Source organism: Terrapene carolina, unplaced genomic scaffold (assembly GCF_002925995.2).
Source record: "Terrapene carolina triunguis isolate 2854851 unplaced genomic scaffold, T_m_triunguis-2.0 Scaffold132, whole genome shotgun sequence".
NCBI classification, from domain to species: domain Eukaryota; kingdom Metazoa; phylum Chordata; order Testudines; family Emydidae; genus Terrapene; species Terrapene triunguis.
The window spans coordinates 2,032,626-2,049,254 of NW_020664483.1; the positions used below are offsets into that span (position 1 = coordinate 2,032,626).

The 16,629-nt window shown below is 53.2% G+C and overlaps 1 protein-coding gene across 1 annotated transcript in view; it reads left to right on the forward strand.

Moving 5' to 3' along the window:
• TTBK1 (tau tubulin kinase 1) overlaps positions 1–16,629 on the forward strand; it is a 105,704-nt gene that overhangs the window by 86,872 nt on the left and 2,203 nt on the right. The window contains exon 13 of the mRNA XM_026653206.1: positions 14,936–16,515. Within this exon, the coding sequence (XP_026508991.1) occupies positions 14,936–16,515 (1,580 nt within the window). The remainder of the gene's footprint in view (positions 1–14,935; positions 16,516–16,629) is intronic.

The following is a 16,629-nucleotide window of genomic DNA, read 5'->3' on the forward strand; positions in this document are numbered from 1 at the left end:
GGGACTATTGCACCTCCCAGTGTAGCTGCAGTGTACGGACCGGCTTGGATTACAGCCCACTGTGGTTAAGTGAATGCAGTATTTATCTTCTCTTGAACTGCGCCCTTGGTCTGTTCTTCTGAGAGAAGATGCAAGTGAGTGCTGGTCTATGAAAGGAGAGGGGCACTGGTGAGGCGTAGGGGTTTAGAGGGACATGAGCCCAGAGGAGAGGACTCTGGAGAAGGAACCGAGCCCAGTTCTGGGGAGCTCAGACACAGGGCCGGCTCCAGGCACCAGCTTACCAAGCAGATGCTTGGGGCGGCCACTTCGGAGAGGGGGCGGCACGTCCAGATGTTTGGCGGCAATTCGGCGGACGGTCCCTCACTCCTGCTCGGAGCGAAGGACCTCCCGCCGAATTGCCACCGCAGATCGCGTTCGTGGCTTTTTTTGTTTGTTTGTTTTTGTTTTGTTTGGCTGCTTGGGGTGGCCAAAACCCTGGAGCCGGCCCTGCTCAGACAGCAGAGAATGTGCTGATGTAACCAGGCAGGACCGAGCTGGGTGTTGAGAGAGAGATGCTGAATTCTAATACTGACATTGTACTGCATCAGAGGGCTGTTTCAGACTGAATCACCAGGAATGCTTCCTTCTCAGTTGTGGTCCATGCATGTCCTCACAGGAGTCCTCCGTTCATCTCTTTGGATTTGTGATGTATGCAGCCTTTTTGTGGTAGTTCAAAAACTTCCGCTGCAGTTTGGGGTTTAGTCCTATCATCAGCAAGGCATTGGTCCCTGCCAGAGTGGGGAAACCAGAGTAGAGGGACCAATGTTCTAATTCAATTTGGCACCTCCTATGTTGCTAGGTGTAGAAACCAGGGAAGAACAAGCTTTCGCTCCCCTCGAGAATAATGTTCCGGGAGATGATTTCTGAAGGATTGATCAACTCTGATTTTTTTTTTCTTTGTATTTTCATAACATTTGCTTTTACTGGACAGCATGTTCTTGAACATACAACATTTACTAAAGCTATGCATGTGAAAATCAGCCACACTGGAGAACTCCCACCCAAGAGTTTTAAAGGAGTTGACCAAAGAGCTGTCCAGATGACTGATGTTAATTTTTAAAAGTCTTGGAAAATTAGAGTAGTTCCAGAGGATTGTCAGAACATTGGATGCCCTTTAATACAGCCAAAAGCAAGGCCAGGCATCAAGGTGCAAAGCGGGTAGGTCACACCAATAGGATGGGGACGTGGATCCGGGAAAGCAGGGACTTGACAAGGATTTGGGAGTCGTGGCAGTTAGCCAAGTGAATGTGAGCTCCCAGTGGGAAGCTGGGGCAGAAAGTGCAATGTGAGGAGGATGCTGAGCCGGAGCAGGGAGGCGGTGTTACCTTTGCATACGGTACCAGGGAGACAATTACTGGATACTGTGTCCAGTTCTGGTGTCCAAGGGTGTTGGAAAAGTGGAAGAGGTTCAGAAAAGAGTTAGAAGCATTATTTGAGGTCTGGGAAACCTGCCTTGTATGAGATGGAAGGCGCTCAATCGATTTAGCTCATCAGAGACAAGGTTAAGAGGTGACAGATCACAGTCTCTGAGTACCTTCCTGGAGAGAGCCTGGAGGGCTCGTTAATCCAGCAGATGGGCAGAATGAGATGCAATGGCTGGACATTGAAGTCAGCAAAGTTTACACGGGAAAGAAGATGCACGTTGTTAACGTTTTTAATTGTTCAGCTGTAGATAACCATGGAGCGCCTTACCAGGGGATGCAGGGAAAGCACCAGCATTTACACTGGGATTGGACTGGGGCCCCCGAAAGGACTACGAAATTGGGGGGAAGCAACCGAAACGAGCCCTATCTGAGTGGTGTCGCACCCCGTCCGTCAGGTCCCAGCGCCACCCTCTCAGATTGGGTCCAGCCACCCCTCCGTCATGCCAGCTGGGGAAAGGCTCTGCCGTTATGCCCCCCACACTTGGTCAGGGGCTACGGGGGGCTGCCCCCCATTCACCCCCTTCTGAGTTCAGGTTCTCAGAAAGGGGTGAGCATAGCCCCCCTGTTTAAAAAGCCGTGAGGAAGGGAGTGGCCCTTTGCCCGCCCCACCCAATCGCCAGCACTGTGGATTGGTTGTCTTTGTAAAAGACGGGCTGTAGCTCCAAGACAAGCTATTGGCTGGCTGCCGGAGTGGGGGAGGGTCTCTGGCCCGTGCTATACAGGAGGTCAGACGGGGTCAGAATGGTCCCTTCTTGTCCTAAGAACGTAGGGTCTGACTAGGCCGGTGCTAACTGGGGGGCTCTTGCTGTGACAGGGGCATGGGGTTTGTTTTGTCAGGTTATTTTTTATTCACATACTCAACAAAGCACCTTGAGTAGCACCGTGGGGTCCCCAATTGTAGGGCGAGAGGATTGTAGAGAGATGGCGGCTGCCAAGAATTTTCAAGTAGCTCCTTTTTCGTTTTATAGTTACCGGAATCTAAAGAATATTCCTACCCGCCATGTGAGCGTGCAGTTCCATAACGGCTCCCAGATTAGTGTGTTGCAGCGGTTCTCAGACTGAGGGTCGGGACCCCAAAGTGGGTCGGGACCCGTTTGAATGGGGTCACCAAGGCTGGCTGAGACTTGCTGGGGCCCGGGGCTCAAGTTCGAGTCCCACCACCCGGGGCCAAAGCTGAAGCCCAAGGGACTCAGATTACAGGCCCCCCGCCTTTAAAATGCCCTTTAAACAGCTTCTCCACTTCACTTCGGCTTTGGCCCCCCCTGCCTGGGGTGGTGGGGCTCAGGCAGGCTCACGCTTCGGTCCTCCCTCCTGGGGTCGGGTAGTAATTGTTGTTGTCAGAAGGGGGTCGCGGTGCAGTGAAGTTTGAGAATCACAGATGCAAACGTTTAAACAAGCAATTGTCAAAAATTAAACTTCAAACCTCAGAAAAACGTGATTTGCAGCCAGGGTGCATGTAAGGAGTTTGTTGTCCTAGTCAGATTTTCCCAGGTGCCTGATACCTCTCAGAATTAACTCGCTGGCTGCAGCCTCCACACCAGTGCAAGAAAACTCACTCTTTGTGAAGTCAGACTCTGGTGCCTTCTATCTGTGTGCGTTAGCAATGTTTAGGACCGGGAGCTGGGGGTGCTTGTTTCCTGAATGAGCAGCGTTCTGTTATTGTTGGCCTGTGCCCCATTCTGCACAGCACGTGTTCCCTGTCGGTATTTACCGCTCTTATTCAAAATAAGCCCCACTAACGTTGTGAGGCCACAGTGGGGTAGGATCCAGTGCAGATCAAATTGTATGTTATCTGCAAAAACCCTCCTATCCTATATCCTGGTTTCCATGTGCGGCCTGGGCCCCCTCAGTTCCTTCTTTTCTATGCCCAACGCCCGTAGTCTTCCATCCCTTCGTCCCGTAGCAAAGAGCTGATGAGACCTTGACTTTTAACCCCCCTCCGTTCGTTGCTATCAATGCTTGAGTGAAGCTAATTTAGGAAGCTCTAGGCAAAGGCCTCCGATCTCCCTCCTCCATTGTCTGGATCACACCATCCTTGGTGAGTCATTGGTCCTCGTTTGAGCTGGTGCATTAGTCTCCTGCAAAGACCTTATAGAGCGCAAGGGCAAGCTCTGAGCGCTGTCACGGGAAGCGCTCTCCCAGCCCGCGCGTGCTGCCGTTAGACCAACATGGGCTCTGTGGCGCTCTGCTGCTGGGGACGTTAATGTTTGGTGGCCTGCGTCAGAAGCAGGTAAACAAAAGCCAGCAGCCAAAGAGGCTTGGCAAGGAAAAGAATATCAACCCTTCACCCATTTGGGGTGCTTCCCCCCACGTTTGTAGTCGTCTTCTGCCCAGGCTGCGTGGTGTATAAACCAGGGGCTCTGCTGCTTTCATCCCTTGCCCAAGTCCCTTTTAGCTGCACGGCTGATAGGGTGCAGGAGAGGAGTCTGTTGTGGTAGTGAGGTGAATGGCACCCCCCCACACACACAACGAGCGTGTCTCACTCTGTCACCCTTCCCTGCCCGCGGAGTAGGACCAAACCACATGGTGATGCCCGAGGCTGCTGCCGGGGTGTTCTGAAAGGGGCAGACCTCGCCAGTTTTCCTGCGTGGGGCAGGGGAGGGCCGGGCCCCCTGGATATGGTGAGTTCCAGACGCAGCTGCAGCCTTCCTCCCAGCATCCCCTTAAAGCTGTCTCTCCTGGCGGGGGGCACCGGCCAGAGGTATCTGCCTACCCTAGCCATGCTGCAAGCCTAGCTTAGGCGCCACCAGTGCATTGCCTTGCCCGTGACCGGAGGGATGGGCAAGGCATTTTCCTGCCAAGCTGACACTAGTCCAAAGATTCAGCCAGATCCCTCTGGCTATCGCTGTGGATCCAGGCATAGACTGGAGGGTTATTTGCCTTCTGGTTTGTGAACTTGGTGTCCAGGGTGGGTGGGAGTAATTCAGGGTCAAAATTCAATCTGAGATGCACATGCAAAAATGCGGCCTCCACGCTGGCTGCAGGGCAGGGCTCCCTCCCTCTCCATCTCTCTCTCTTATCACTGGCCTGTCTCCCTCCCTAGCCCGCTCAGTCTCCTCCCCAGACATTCCCTCCTCGGTGCTTCCTGGCCTCACCCCACAGATTCACCTGACCCTGCACAGTTCTTATCTGCTATCCCCACATCCCCCTGCATCCCCTCAGCCTGCCCCTGTCCCCCACAGCCTGCTCCCTACACCCCCCCAGCCTGTCTCCTGCCCCCCACATTCCCCTGCATACCTCAGAGACTGCGTTCAGGGGTGGGGGTCTAGGAGACTGGCTTTATGCTTTGTAAACTCGCTCCCTTCCCTCGCTGAAGTGGAGAAGCTGTTTAAAGGGCATTTTCGCAGCTGGCACCTCGCTGGGGAGGAATGTCTCTTCACAGGGGGGGGGGGGGGAGGATGCACAGCTCCTCCGAGCCCCTTCCCTGCTTTGCTGACACCGCCCACGCATTGCAGTGACGCTGCAGCTGCAGGGTGATGGGGTTCCTGCCACTGAGCTGATTCGAAGGCCTGTTAATAATCCTCTTCATTTCCAAGGGCGCTCGGTTGTGACAGCTCCCATATGGGAAACAAAACTAAAGCTCCAGGCGGTGTTTGCTCTGTGCTTCAAACTAACCACACCACTTCATCCAAAGGGTTCCCTGGGCGCAGTGCCCGACTCCATCTCCCTGCGCTGCCGGGTACTGGTGGCTTGAGGATTTGACCTATCCATTGTCTTTGGTGGCACAGAGCAGTTGTCTGGCAGGACATGGCCGTGGCAGTCGCCTGCTCTGAGAGCGGAGGCTTTCTAGTTAGACTAGAGGCAAGAAGTGACCCTCGGCACTTCAGCCTTTTCTCCATTGCATGGGTTTCCTAAGGGAATCGGGGTGCAGGGACCGGGGCACTGCACTTGTCAGACAGTTTGTAGCCGAGCAAAGCCACTTAGAGACGGGGAACTGGAGAGCTCTTCCGGTCTGATTGACAGGTAGTTCTCAGAGCTCCAGAGAGAAATTGAAAGTCTCTCATTCGTCTGAGCTTTAAAAAGCCCATTTCAGAGTTTATTCAATAATGTTAGAGTGTTTTACCTTTCGGAAGCACACCCCATCCCAAATGATCCCACAGCACTTTCCAAAGTGTATAGATATGTAATAGGAATCACTTCTCCTCCCATTTAAATGCCTACATCCCAGAAAGAATTTGCCTGACCTAAGAAAGAATTTGACACTGCAGGGAGAAGTTCAGGAGGCAGCGTGTAATTACCCGAGCTGGAAGAAACTAGGCTGGGACCTGGACTATCCCAAAAAGCATCCTGGGGTTTCACTGGTCGCTGGTGTGTGTCTCATACAGAAATGCACTACCCTGAATCCAGAGCCATGATCCTGGGGCAAGGAATGAGTGAAAGAAGAAATCGTTTATATTTTAGATTCTTTGATGGTAAACAGCTGACTAATAAATAGGCTACCCACCAGCGTCTTTGACACTAGCACTGAAATCAATGCCAGGTCATTCCCCCCTGCATCGTCATTTTCTGACATGCTTCCTCCGCGTGTTATTAGCACTTAGTTCACTTTGACATGTGTGTTCTGCATTTAAGTGCTCCGTGGTGGCACAAGAGTACTTTAGCAAGGATAGCGTAGGGTTTCTATTGCTCATGAACATGGCCTGGGGAGGAGATCCGTCACGTAAAGTCATTCGGTCCAGTGAAATTGGCATCTCTTCAGTGGGATAGATGGAATCTCTGCACTCCCCGGCCACATGAGCAGTACTGTGTTAAGACTGTATCGTTAACCTGTAATGCTTTTTCTGCTAGATAATATGAGGTGTAGTGGAGAGCCTTGACCTGCCCCAATCAGATCTTTACCTTGAGCTGAGGCACTTTCTACGTAGCTTGCACTGCATAGCTGAGAGCCCCCTTATCCTAGTGCATTCAAGGTGGAATTCTCTTTGGTGGTCAATGAGTCTATGGAGATAATTGCTGGCCAAACTCTAGCATTGCTCAGGGGGAAGAGACAGAGCTGCCTGCCAGGGTATGTCTACGCTGCAAGAAAAATCTGCAGCTGCCAGTCTCAGCGCCTGAGTCAGCTGACCCGGGTTCGTGCAGTGGGTCTGAAAATGGCCGTGTAGATGTTCCCGCTCGGGCTGGAGCCCAGGCTCGGGGCCCAGGCAGGAATGTCTACTCTTCTATGTTTAGCCCTGTAGCATGAGCCCCATGAGCCCCGATCAGCTGCCCTGGGCTCTGAGACTCGCTGCAGCGGGAGTGGGTTTTTTGCGGTGCAGACGTGCCTTGAGAGGCTTGCTGATAAAAGCGGGACTGTGTTTTCTCCCGGACAAGGTCTGAAGCCCTGAAAATCCCTCAACGCCTCTTTCTGTTTCTAGTAAACAAACAACCCCAAATACTTCTCAACTTGAAAACATGGGGTGCCTTTCTTCCTAGCTTGGCTGCCCTCTATCTGCCCTCCCGCCGCACACGGATAGGCGGGTACGTCCGGGTCACTGGAGAGGCTGGCCAATATAAGCCAAATATGCCCCCCCCCTTTCTCACCCTTGCCCCCATGGTGACGGTGGGTTTTTTTTGCTGGAGCTTCCATTGCTGATTGTGTGGCAGTTCTGCACATGTCTGTGAGCCCTGCCAGGAGTGTGATGGGCCAGGTTTATCACAGAGGCATAGCACGGGCTTTCTGTTCTGGCAAGGCCAGTGGGCCTGTGTCCATCAATACAAGTACCCCAAGGGCTATTGCAAAGGAGAACCTCAGTGGAACAAAGGGCCATACCCTTGTCGTGTCTGGTCTGAGTGGATTATCCGGCCCTACGTGTGTATGCAGATTAGAGCAAAGGGCCTGGCGCCTAGTCCGTCCCAGTGTCTCATAGCATGTTTCTGTTTCCATTCACCTGCAGCTGTTTTCCAATGACAGAATGCTGTGATGGGGAGGGCCCTGCTGTCACTTGTGACCGCTTGGGGTTGAGTCCATGAGAATGTTTTTTGTGCACTGTTCAGTTATTATATACAAAGAGTAAAGGCTGATCGGTGTGCCAGTTCCTTCCCTTGCTGCATTCTCGTACCGTGTGCTCTTTGTCTGGGTCACTGTAACGTAGAGATCTGCATTGGCAGTTCCACACGACAGCACAAAGATTCATGTATAGGAAATGTTTCTAACTCTCACTTGATGTATTGAAATTCCTTCTTTGTACCACAAAAACCATTGTGGGAAGTGATCTTACAATGAATGTACATTTTTTTAACAAGCTGCTAAACCACGTAAGGTGGGAGTGAAACTAACCTCCATGCTACATTCACTTGCATGTATCTTAACATCCAGAGAGAAACTCGCTCGGTGTTGGGAGGTTTTGTTTTTTCAGGATGCAAAAGGCGTTTCATGTTGGCTCCTGTCATCCAGCGAACCCAGCTTGTATCTTCCTTACAAGAACTCCCAGAACTTCCTCATCATCAGCTTCATCACAAGCGCAGGCAGGTGATAGGCCAACATGAAACACGCTCATTGCAAACGCTGTTCCACGCTCCCAGGTGAATAAAGGGGGTGCTCATGGGATGCCTGCCCCTTCAGCTTGGTCCTTCCTGAGAAAACCACGTCAGGCTCCTGTCCAGCACTGCTAATTTACATGGGCTGTTACTGCTTGGGGAAGGGATTGGCTTTGCAGGCTTTTTTCTTCTTCCTCTTTCTTGCTGCTATCACGTTGCTTTCGCAATTGGAGACTAGAACACGTTTGGCATCATTTTCCTTCCACTTTGGTCGCCGTTTCCTAGGTCTCTTGTGGATAGTGAAAACAGTCCTTCCCCATCGGTGCAGCTCCTCAAGCAGAGAGCTGGAGGCAGACTCTCCCGGGGATGGTAATCGCAGGAGAAGTAGGGAGTTTGGTGGCAGGGGCATTGGCACGTCTTCACAGGTCTAGCACGTCTTGCCAAGGGGTGTGAGGCAAACACGAAAAGCGCACACAGTGAAAAGCCAGGCACAGAGCTAGCATAGCGATGGGTGTGGCATATGCACCTCTAAAGATCAATAGGAGGACAGTGTAGCTTCCAGTGGTCAGACACTGGGAAAGGAGATCATCTCCATGAGACCGGTGCTGCCGAATCTTGGAGTAACAGGCGTGTGCAGACTAGCATTGCAGTCCTACAGGATTGTATTCAGTGAGGGCACCTGCTCCGTGTTACCTCCTGGGGCAGCTGGCTTGGAAGGAAAGCTGCTTCAGGCACTCAGATTTTGGCTCTCCCCCTCGCTGTAGTATATTCTGCCAAGTTTCCCAGTCCCCAGTGAGTTCAGTCGCTGCTGGCAGAGCATAATGTCACTTCCAGGATATGCTGAGGCCCCGACAGTTGAAAGCTGTTACAGGGAAGACTGGACTAAAACTCTTGCTGTCTATTTGCTATCTGCATTCCTCAGGACTAAGGCCTCTTCCCGTTCCCAATGCAGTGCTCTGAGGCGCGTTGGGAACTTGCTTTCTGTTCTTGGACCTTCCAGCTCCCATGAAAAAACTCAGGGACCAGCATATCCTTCCTTTGCATTATCTCCCACAGCCAATGGCTCATTGCTGCGCGTCTGTCGCTGCTAAGCCAGACCGAGCCCAAATCAGAGGGCTAAGGTGGGGGGGGGGGAGCTCTGTAGTTGTCGTTTCTATTTCAAGCAGACAGAATTCGATGGTGCCGATAGCCTGGACACAGTTGTGCTAAGTGTGGATGAGCTGCCTGGTTTGCTGTGGAAAGTTCAGTTGGGGGGTCTGGTTCTTGAGAAAGTCCCCTTTATGCAACCCTCCAGGCTAGTGTCTTCGCGGAAGCACATTCGACAGACTCACGTTTGTCTGACAGCAGGTCTTGCCTGTCGCTGTATTCAGAGGAAGCCCATTGCAGTGGGGGAACTGCCTGCTGGAGCTTAAAAGGTAATGAGGGATTGGTTTGGAAGGACCAAGTTGTCTGAAGGGGTCCAAAGTTTGTTTTTCCCTGAGCCTTTTTATTCTTCCTGTGTCTAATCCCTTTAGAGCCTAAGGTAAACCCCTCAGCCTTTTTGTACTGCAATAACACTGTATTATATGCTTGCACTATTCTCCTGGGCAGACCAAGCATGCAAGAAACAATTTAAAGCTTTTTTTCAGAAGAAAAGCACTGTATTATTGTGTATATAGAGATCCTGAGAGAGAATTTGAATTCTAACTCCTGTATAAAAGCATGCACTGAATACCTGTATGTAGAACACGCTGTAAATGCTGCCGAGTACTGTAAGATCCTACACTTGAAACCACAACAAATGAGCAACTTCATCTAAAAAACAAAACAGAAGCTGTGCAATGGATTCTGTGCCTTTTTTAAATCCATGTATGTTAATCCAGACAATCGGAAAAAGCTTGTATACTACCAAAACCTTATTAAAGAATCAAAGGCACAACCCTAGTGATGGTGTTTTCTTTCACCCCTTCTCCTTTAAATCTGTTGGAAGATCCTTCTGTGATGTGTCATGCTGACCGTTAGCAACAAGTGGAAGAGCTCAGTTGTTAGACAGACAGGGCTTACTCCTTTTCAAGAGCTTCTCTGTGAACCCCAGGTAAGCTGGGCTGGACTGTCACCCAGCTGAGTTCACTCGGTTTTCCCAGGAGGCGCAAATGATAAGACCTCTGGTTTCCAGGGATGCAGTGCTGACAGTTGTTCATGTTGCTGGTGCCACAGAGTTGTCAGTGCTGCTAGTGCAGTGGTTCTCGGAGCTCCGGTGTTAGCCGCACAAGCAGAGAATGCAGACTGCTGATTCAGCAGACCTTGAGTTACTCATCAAGAAAGACCACAGGCTCGGTTTGATGGCAAAGGTGCTCGGCCAGGTTCATTGTTGACAAAGCACAGTGCCGGTGCCCCATAGGAGCTACAGATACACTAACACGTATGCCTGTGAGAAGGTACCAGTTCTGTCCCCTAGATCAATACAAAGATACCCCTCCTTCCACTCTCCTTTTATACATCGATACAAACAAGTTACATATTACATTCCATACGCTTTTCGTTATCAGCCTGTACCTTGTACCTGCGAGTTCGAACCAAACATTCTCATCCGTTATCCTGCCATCCCCTGCTTCTCTTACGAGGGGTCAGTGCGTCCCTGTACCAGCTCTTGGGAGTTTGTTTACGTAGTTACTCGGGGTGTTCTTGTTCCATCCTCGCAGGTCAGGAATGTGCTTATTTGGTTAGATAATCCCTGTTCTGCCAAGGGCAGGCCTGCTTTGGTTCACCTGTCAGCTCTGCCTGGGGCTCCAGGTTTATGTTTAACTAGTGAGCTAGGGTTGTGAGCATCTCCCCAATCCAGGAGCTCGCTGAGATGTCGGAGGCAGCCAGTGTTTCATTCAGATTTGCAATCAATTCTCAGCAGGCCTGAAGGGATCAGGGTTGTCGACTTTCAGCTGATAACCTCAGGCAGTCTTGCCATGACGTGAAGAGTTTGGAGAAGACAAGTCAGAGAGCATCTGCTCCCAATACTATGGGGAAGGTGTGCTTACCTACCAGCCCAGGGCTGAGTATTAATCCCACTCCTCCCCTGATGGCTGCAAATACCTCCTCACCTGTATTGTGAGCCAAGGTGTCGCTGCTGCCTTGGCGAGGTAACGATCGCTCACCAAGATGACGTGAGAATTCGCACCACGTCACCGCAGGTAGAGCTGGGCGTAGATCCAAGGTCTCTACTCAGACAGCGCATCCCACGGCTCTTGGTTTACCGCTCAGGGTACCTTCCCCTCGTGTGTGGCAGGGACAGTATCTCTCACACATAATGACTATTTTACCAGCGGTGCAGGAACGTGTGACTAACCTGCACCAAGCATGTGTTCCACACTGGCAGTGTGACGCTTGGCAGCTCAGCTGGACACGGCGTGTTGTATCTCCCCTGTAAGGCATGGTCTACCCAGAGGAGAAGAGCGTTCTTTTCCTCCGGCTAGCGGCTCCTAGCCTATAGCTGAAGTGACTGCGGTCTGTCCTATAAAGCTGCAGGCTGTGGGTTCAGAACCTGGGGCGGAGGGTTGATACAAAGCTCCATTGTGTTGGCATGGGTTAAACAAGCTCCTAACTTGGCCTGTTTCTCTGAAAGACTGTGTGTCAATGTGTATGAGATTTGGCTGCTCTATTAGAGACCAGGTTCTGTCCCAGCTCTGTATAGAGAGACCTCTTGTAAGCTCCGCTACCTGGGAAAGGGGCGAATGCTAAATTATCCCCAAGGTGGAGGCTGTGATAAGCCATCAGGGACAGAGCTGGGGCTGGAACACGTGGTCTCCGGGCTTGCAATGCAATGTGGGAGTCGATCCCTCTGATTTTGCCTCGCCGGGATTGCTCGAAGGCTGGAAGTTTTGGGACCATTGTGAGATTGCCTGCAGCAGGGGCTGTGTCACTTGTGGTGACTTCGTTGTGCACAGGGTGTGTCTGGGCAGTGGGGGGGTATGGGGTTACACAGATCTATGGCTTTACACTGTATTTCCTAGGTTTGTCTGGCTTTGAGTCCCTTAGCAGCCTGATCTGTCCCTCACAAAGTGTTTCTTCGAGATTGAATTCCCCGTGGTTTCCAACGGTTGCAATCGCAGAGATTGAAAGGAGGGTATGGCCTGCAGCCCCAGGGAGACTCGGCCAGGCTTCTGGCATGGAGCAGCTCCCCCGCACAGAATCGCCTGGCATGGGGAGCTTTCTGGAGCTGAGCAGAGGCAGGAGGAGGCATAACAGAGACAGATCTGCACCCTGGCAATTCTTTATTGCTGTACTGCCCAGAGGGACTCTGGCAGCAGGGGGCGCAAGCCAGGGCAGCCTTTGGGCTGCTCTAATCTACGTCTGGGGCTGATCCATCCTCCTTTGGCCCCAGCAGCGAGAAGGTGCAAAGCCTCCCCTCCCAGTCCCAATCCTGAGCCCCCTTCTTCCCCCCAACGTACTGTAGAAAATCCAGACCCTTTCAGTTCCATCACCCTTCTTTGCCGAGGAGACCTGGGCTCCCTGGGTCAGGTCCCTCCGGGCTGCTGTGCTGTGCGTGGGCTCTGAGGAGTCTGCCTTTTGCCCATAAGGTTCTGATGGAAGGTGAGACTCCCCAGGCGGAAAATCGGGAAGAAGGGATTTTTGGAACCACTGTAACTCAACAGCTACTGTTGGAATCAGAAGCGTCTCTGAACATTCAAACAAGCTCAGATTTCTCGTTCCAAGTAGTTTTTCTCAAAACAATAGAACTCAAAGATTGCAATGGTCCCATTGAAACAGAGCTGAAAAATTGCAGTGGCCCCGTTGAAAGGAATCTATGGTGCAATCTCTGGCCTGCACTTGATCAGGAGTGTGAAAAACCCTGTCTCCGGCAACAACCCCCCCAGTGTAGACACAGCTGTGGGGATGGAAGAATGTTTCCCTCATCGTAGCTACAGTCACTTGGGGAGAGGCTGTAGGCTGTGTCTATCCTACAGGGCTATGCCAGCATAGCTACGCTGGTATAGTCATGGTAGTGTAGACGTACTCTTAACCACGGAGCTGCCATCGGCACCTCCCGCATATAGCCGTCTGCCTCCCTGGATCTCAAAGGGCTTTGCAAAGGTGGGTCAATATCATTAGCCCTGCTTTCTAGCTGGGGAGAGTAAGGAGAAATGACCCACCCAGGGCATTCAGGTTTAGAAGCCAGGTCTTGGTCCTGCACCGTGGTCAGGGCTTGCCTTCACGGCCGAGTTAACGCACGCTGTTCCTGACTCCCCTCGCAGCTGAGTCCATGGTGCGTTCAGCCCAGGCAGGGGCGCTGGAACACTTTGAATAGTGGGGATGCTGAAAGCCAATCCCCTTCCCCTGTCCGCCCCCGCCCAGCGCTAGGGCCGGGAGCAGGGCCATGTCTCCGGGAGGGGGAGGGATCCGGACCGGCGTAATGGGGCCGAGGCTGCAGCCACAACTGCGGGCACGCATGGGGCCAGCAGCAAGGACCCCGGGCGTGGGGGGGCAGTGGAGCCCCGTGTCAAACCTGGCAGTGCTGCAGCGCCCCCCGCACTCCTAGTTCCCGCGCCTATGAGCCCAGGCTGGCTGCGGGGGTGGGTTAGAGCTTGAGTGCTGCTTTCTCGCAGGCTGGAACCCACCTGGCTTTGCAGTGAGGACGTAGGCTAACTCACTGTAGTGCCAGTAATCCTCCAGTGCCTTCCCACCATCCCCCGTGTGCCCCTGCAGACAGAGGAGCTGTCCAACAATTCACTGGGCGAGAACTGCAGAGGAGCTCAGCTGTCTGCAGCCCTAAGAGCCACGGCGAAAGTCCTAGTACCACACCTGAGGAGAGCACGACCCCAGAGCGGACACGGTGTAACGTGGGCAGGGGGGAGCTTTGCAGTGTGGGTGCGCGGCCCCGGCCTAGGCTAACCCGGCTGCTCAGAGCTGGGGGCCAAACAGCCTCAGACCACAATTCCTTTGGGATGTCTTTCTTTTACCAAGTCCAGGGAGAGTGTGAGGAACACAGGTAAGGACGTGGGTATGCTAAAAGGACGTCTCACCACACTGTCCCTGCAACCAAGGAGCTCCACATGGCTGTGCTGCCCTGCGGTCTGGAACCAACTCGGAGTCTGCTTCCGATGCCTCAGGTGCACAAAAGAGTGAAGGGTGTTGACATTCAAGGCACGTTATTCTGTGCAGAGCTGCTGCCTGTTTGCCAATTCCCAGCGCAGCTCGGCAAAGAATCTGAGATTGGATTGTTCAAGTCAACAGCTATCTTGACACTGGTCCCCCGTAATACAGCCAGAAGATATCCTGGACTCTAGCTTGCTGAGTGCAACTGGGTATTGCAGGATCTTTCCAATGATTTAAACGGGGGCGGGGGGGGGTGTCAAAAAAACATCAAAGCTTAAACAGCAAAGCCCTCCGGGAGTGTTAATAGTAAAACCTAACGAAGCCTTCACTAATTGCTGATCATTTTAGTGAGGGACTGGGGAAGGGAGGAGGGGGAGCCTATGGTGGGGGGAACTAGGAGTCACTGATGGGACGGGGACACAGATAAGACAGCCAGGGAAGGGGGAGGGGAGGGTGGGGATGGAAAAGCAAAAGGCCACGGCAGCGGGGCTCTAACTGAGCGGTGCTGAGTGTGACAGTAAGGTGCTGAACACAGATAATAACGAAGTTTACTCCAGAGAGGCCATAGTCTCCCTTTGCTCTTTGTGCAAACCGCACGTTGGAACGAGGGGTCAGGGGCGAGGGGGTATCCTCTATGGCATGAAGAGGGGGTGCGGTCCTAACTGTATACTGGGCTGTCATTCAGCCTGGAAGGAGCCCGGCTGTAGAACGAGGTGGATGCCCGAGGTGACACTGACGAACAGGCGTACAGGAGACTGCCCGATGACAAGGCAATGGTTTTGGAGGGTTGCTTTGCCTCTCGCCAGTGCCCTGTGCTAGGGGAGACTGGTTCATGGGCATGAAGACAGACATGTCACATGACCCTTCCCGCCGTGGTTGATGTTGTGACGTCGATGCCCCTGCTCTTCTGTATACTAAGTGTTTTCTTTTTTACGTCTATCTTGTTCCAGGTGTTTACACCGAACCCTTTTGAAATGAATGGTCTGCCCAAGGCGGTGCCTTTACATTTGCCTTATCAAGACTTTAAAAGGGATGTGTCAGACTCTCGGGAAAAGCCTAGGATCCTCCAGCGGATAAAAAAGGTCGACTTCTCAAACATTGTCTTGACCGCCCCTTGCAAACCGCCGGAGCCCCATCTGGAATTGAACGGGGAGTGTGAGGAGGAAGAGGAGGAGGAGGATGAAGAGGAGGAGGACGAGGAGGAGGAGGAAGCTGGTTATCTGGGAGACGAGATTGACATGCACAATAGCTCCAGCAGCGACGTGAGTCAGAAAAGCACGGAGCGCAGCCAGGAAGGGGCGCCATCCACTCTGCTGGCCGATGATCAGAAAGAGTCCAAGGGCCGCGCTTCCATGGCCGATGGCGATTTAGAACTGGAGGAAGGCTCCAAAACGCTGGTGTTGTTTTCACCGGGTGACATGAAGAAGTCTCCCCTCACCACCGACTTGGCGCCAGATGTCGATCTGGGGACACTTGCTGCTTTAACGCCTCAGAGCGAGAGGCCCCAGCCCCTGGGCAGCCAGCTGGATGTGTCGGAGCCCGGGACCCTGTCCTCCATCCTGAAGTCCGAACCAAAGCCTCCAGCCGCAGTTTCCACGACGTCCTCCCCCTTTACCAAAGTCGAGCGCACGTTTGTTCACATTGCTGAGAAGACCCATCTGAACGTCATGTCTTCCGGCAGCCAGCTGGTGAGGCACGAGGCGTACGGCCCTCCGGGCCAACTGGAGGAGATCATCCTGGAGGAGGCGCTGGAGGAGAACCTGGGGTTGGTAGAAAATGGGAGTGCGCATTCTGGTTTAGAAGGGGGAGAAATGGAAAGCTGCGCGCTCTCGGTCAATCACATCGAAACCTCCTCGGAGATGGCAGGGGAGCCGCCGACCCTTCCCAACGGCGTGGCCCAGTCCCCGGAGGAGAGGCTGGAGCTTAAAGGCAAAGCCGCGCTGGCACTGGATTTGGAAGAAGCTGGCCGGCTGGTTTCAGGAGAGCCTAGCTTAGAAAAGACCATTCTGGCGACCGAGCGCCTTACGCAAGCCGAGGCTCTCCTGGGAACGGCGAAGCAGGGCCCGAGGAAGCCGCTGAGTGCCAGATACAGAAGCCGGATTCCCATCTTGTTCTCCGAGGAGGACACCGGCTCAGACCTATCGGCCTCGCTCTCGGCCAAAGAGAGGCTTCACAAGAGGGCCAAGCAGCCTGACTTGGTTCGCCTAGTGATGGAGAGAAGGCAAAGCCGCATCCTCAGATTGGCCTCTGGCGCCTCCTCCTCGGCCTCCTCCAGCGATGAGCGGAGACGTGCCTCGGAGACCCTCTCGGCCACCGGCTCGGAGGAGGACACCCATGACTCAGACGACTCCATCCCAAGGAGGACGGGGGAGGGGAAGGCATCCCACCCGGGAAGAGAGGGGAAAACTTTAAGCACAAAGAGCAGAATCCCTCGGCCCATCGTGCCTGTGAGGACGTTGCCGGCAGCAGTGAAGTTTGGGAGCCCAGCAGCATCAGGCAGCTCGCCGCTCGATGCAGCTCTCACCGCCAGGTCAGTCACCGGCATGGCTCTCGCTCCTCACCATGCAGGTCTCCCATCCCCTGTCCCCTCAGCCTGGCTGTGGGGTCCCCCCCACAACCACCCATTCCCTTGGCCTGGCTGTGG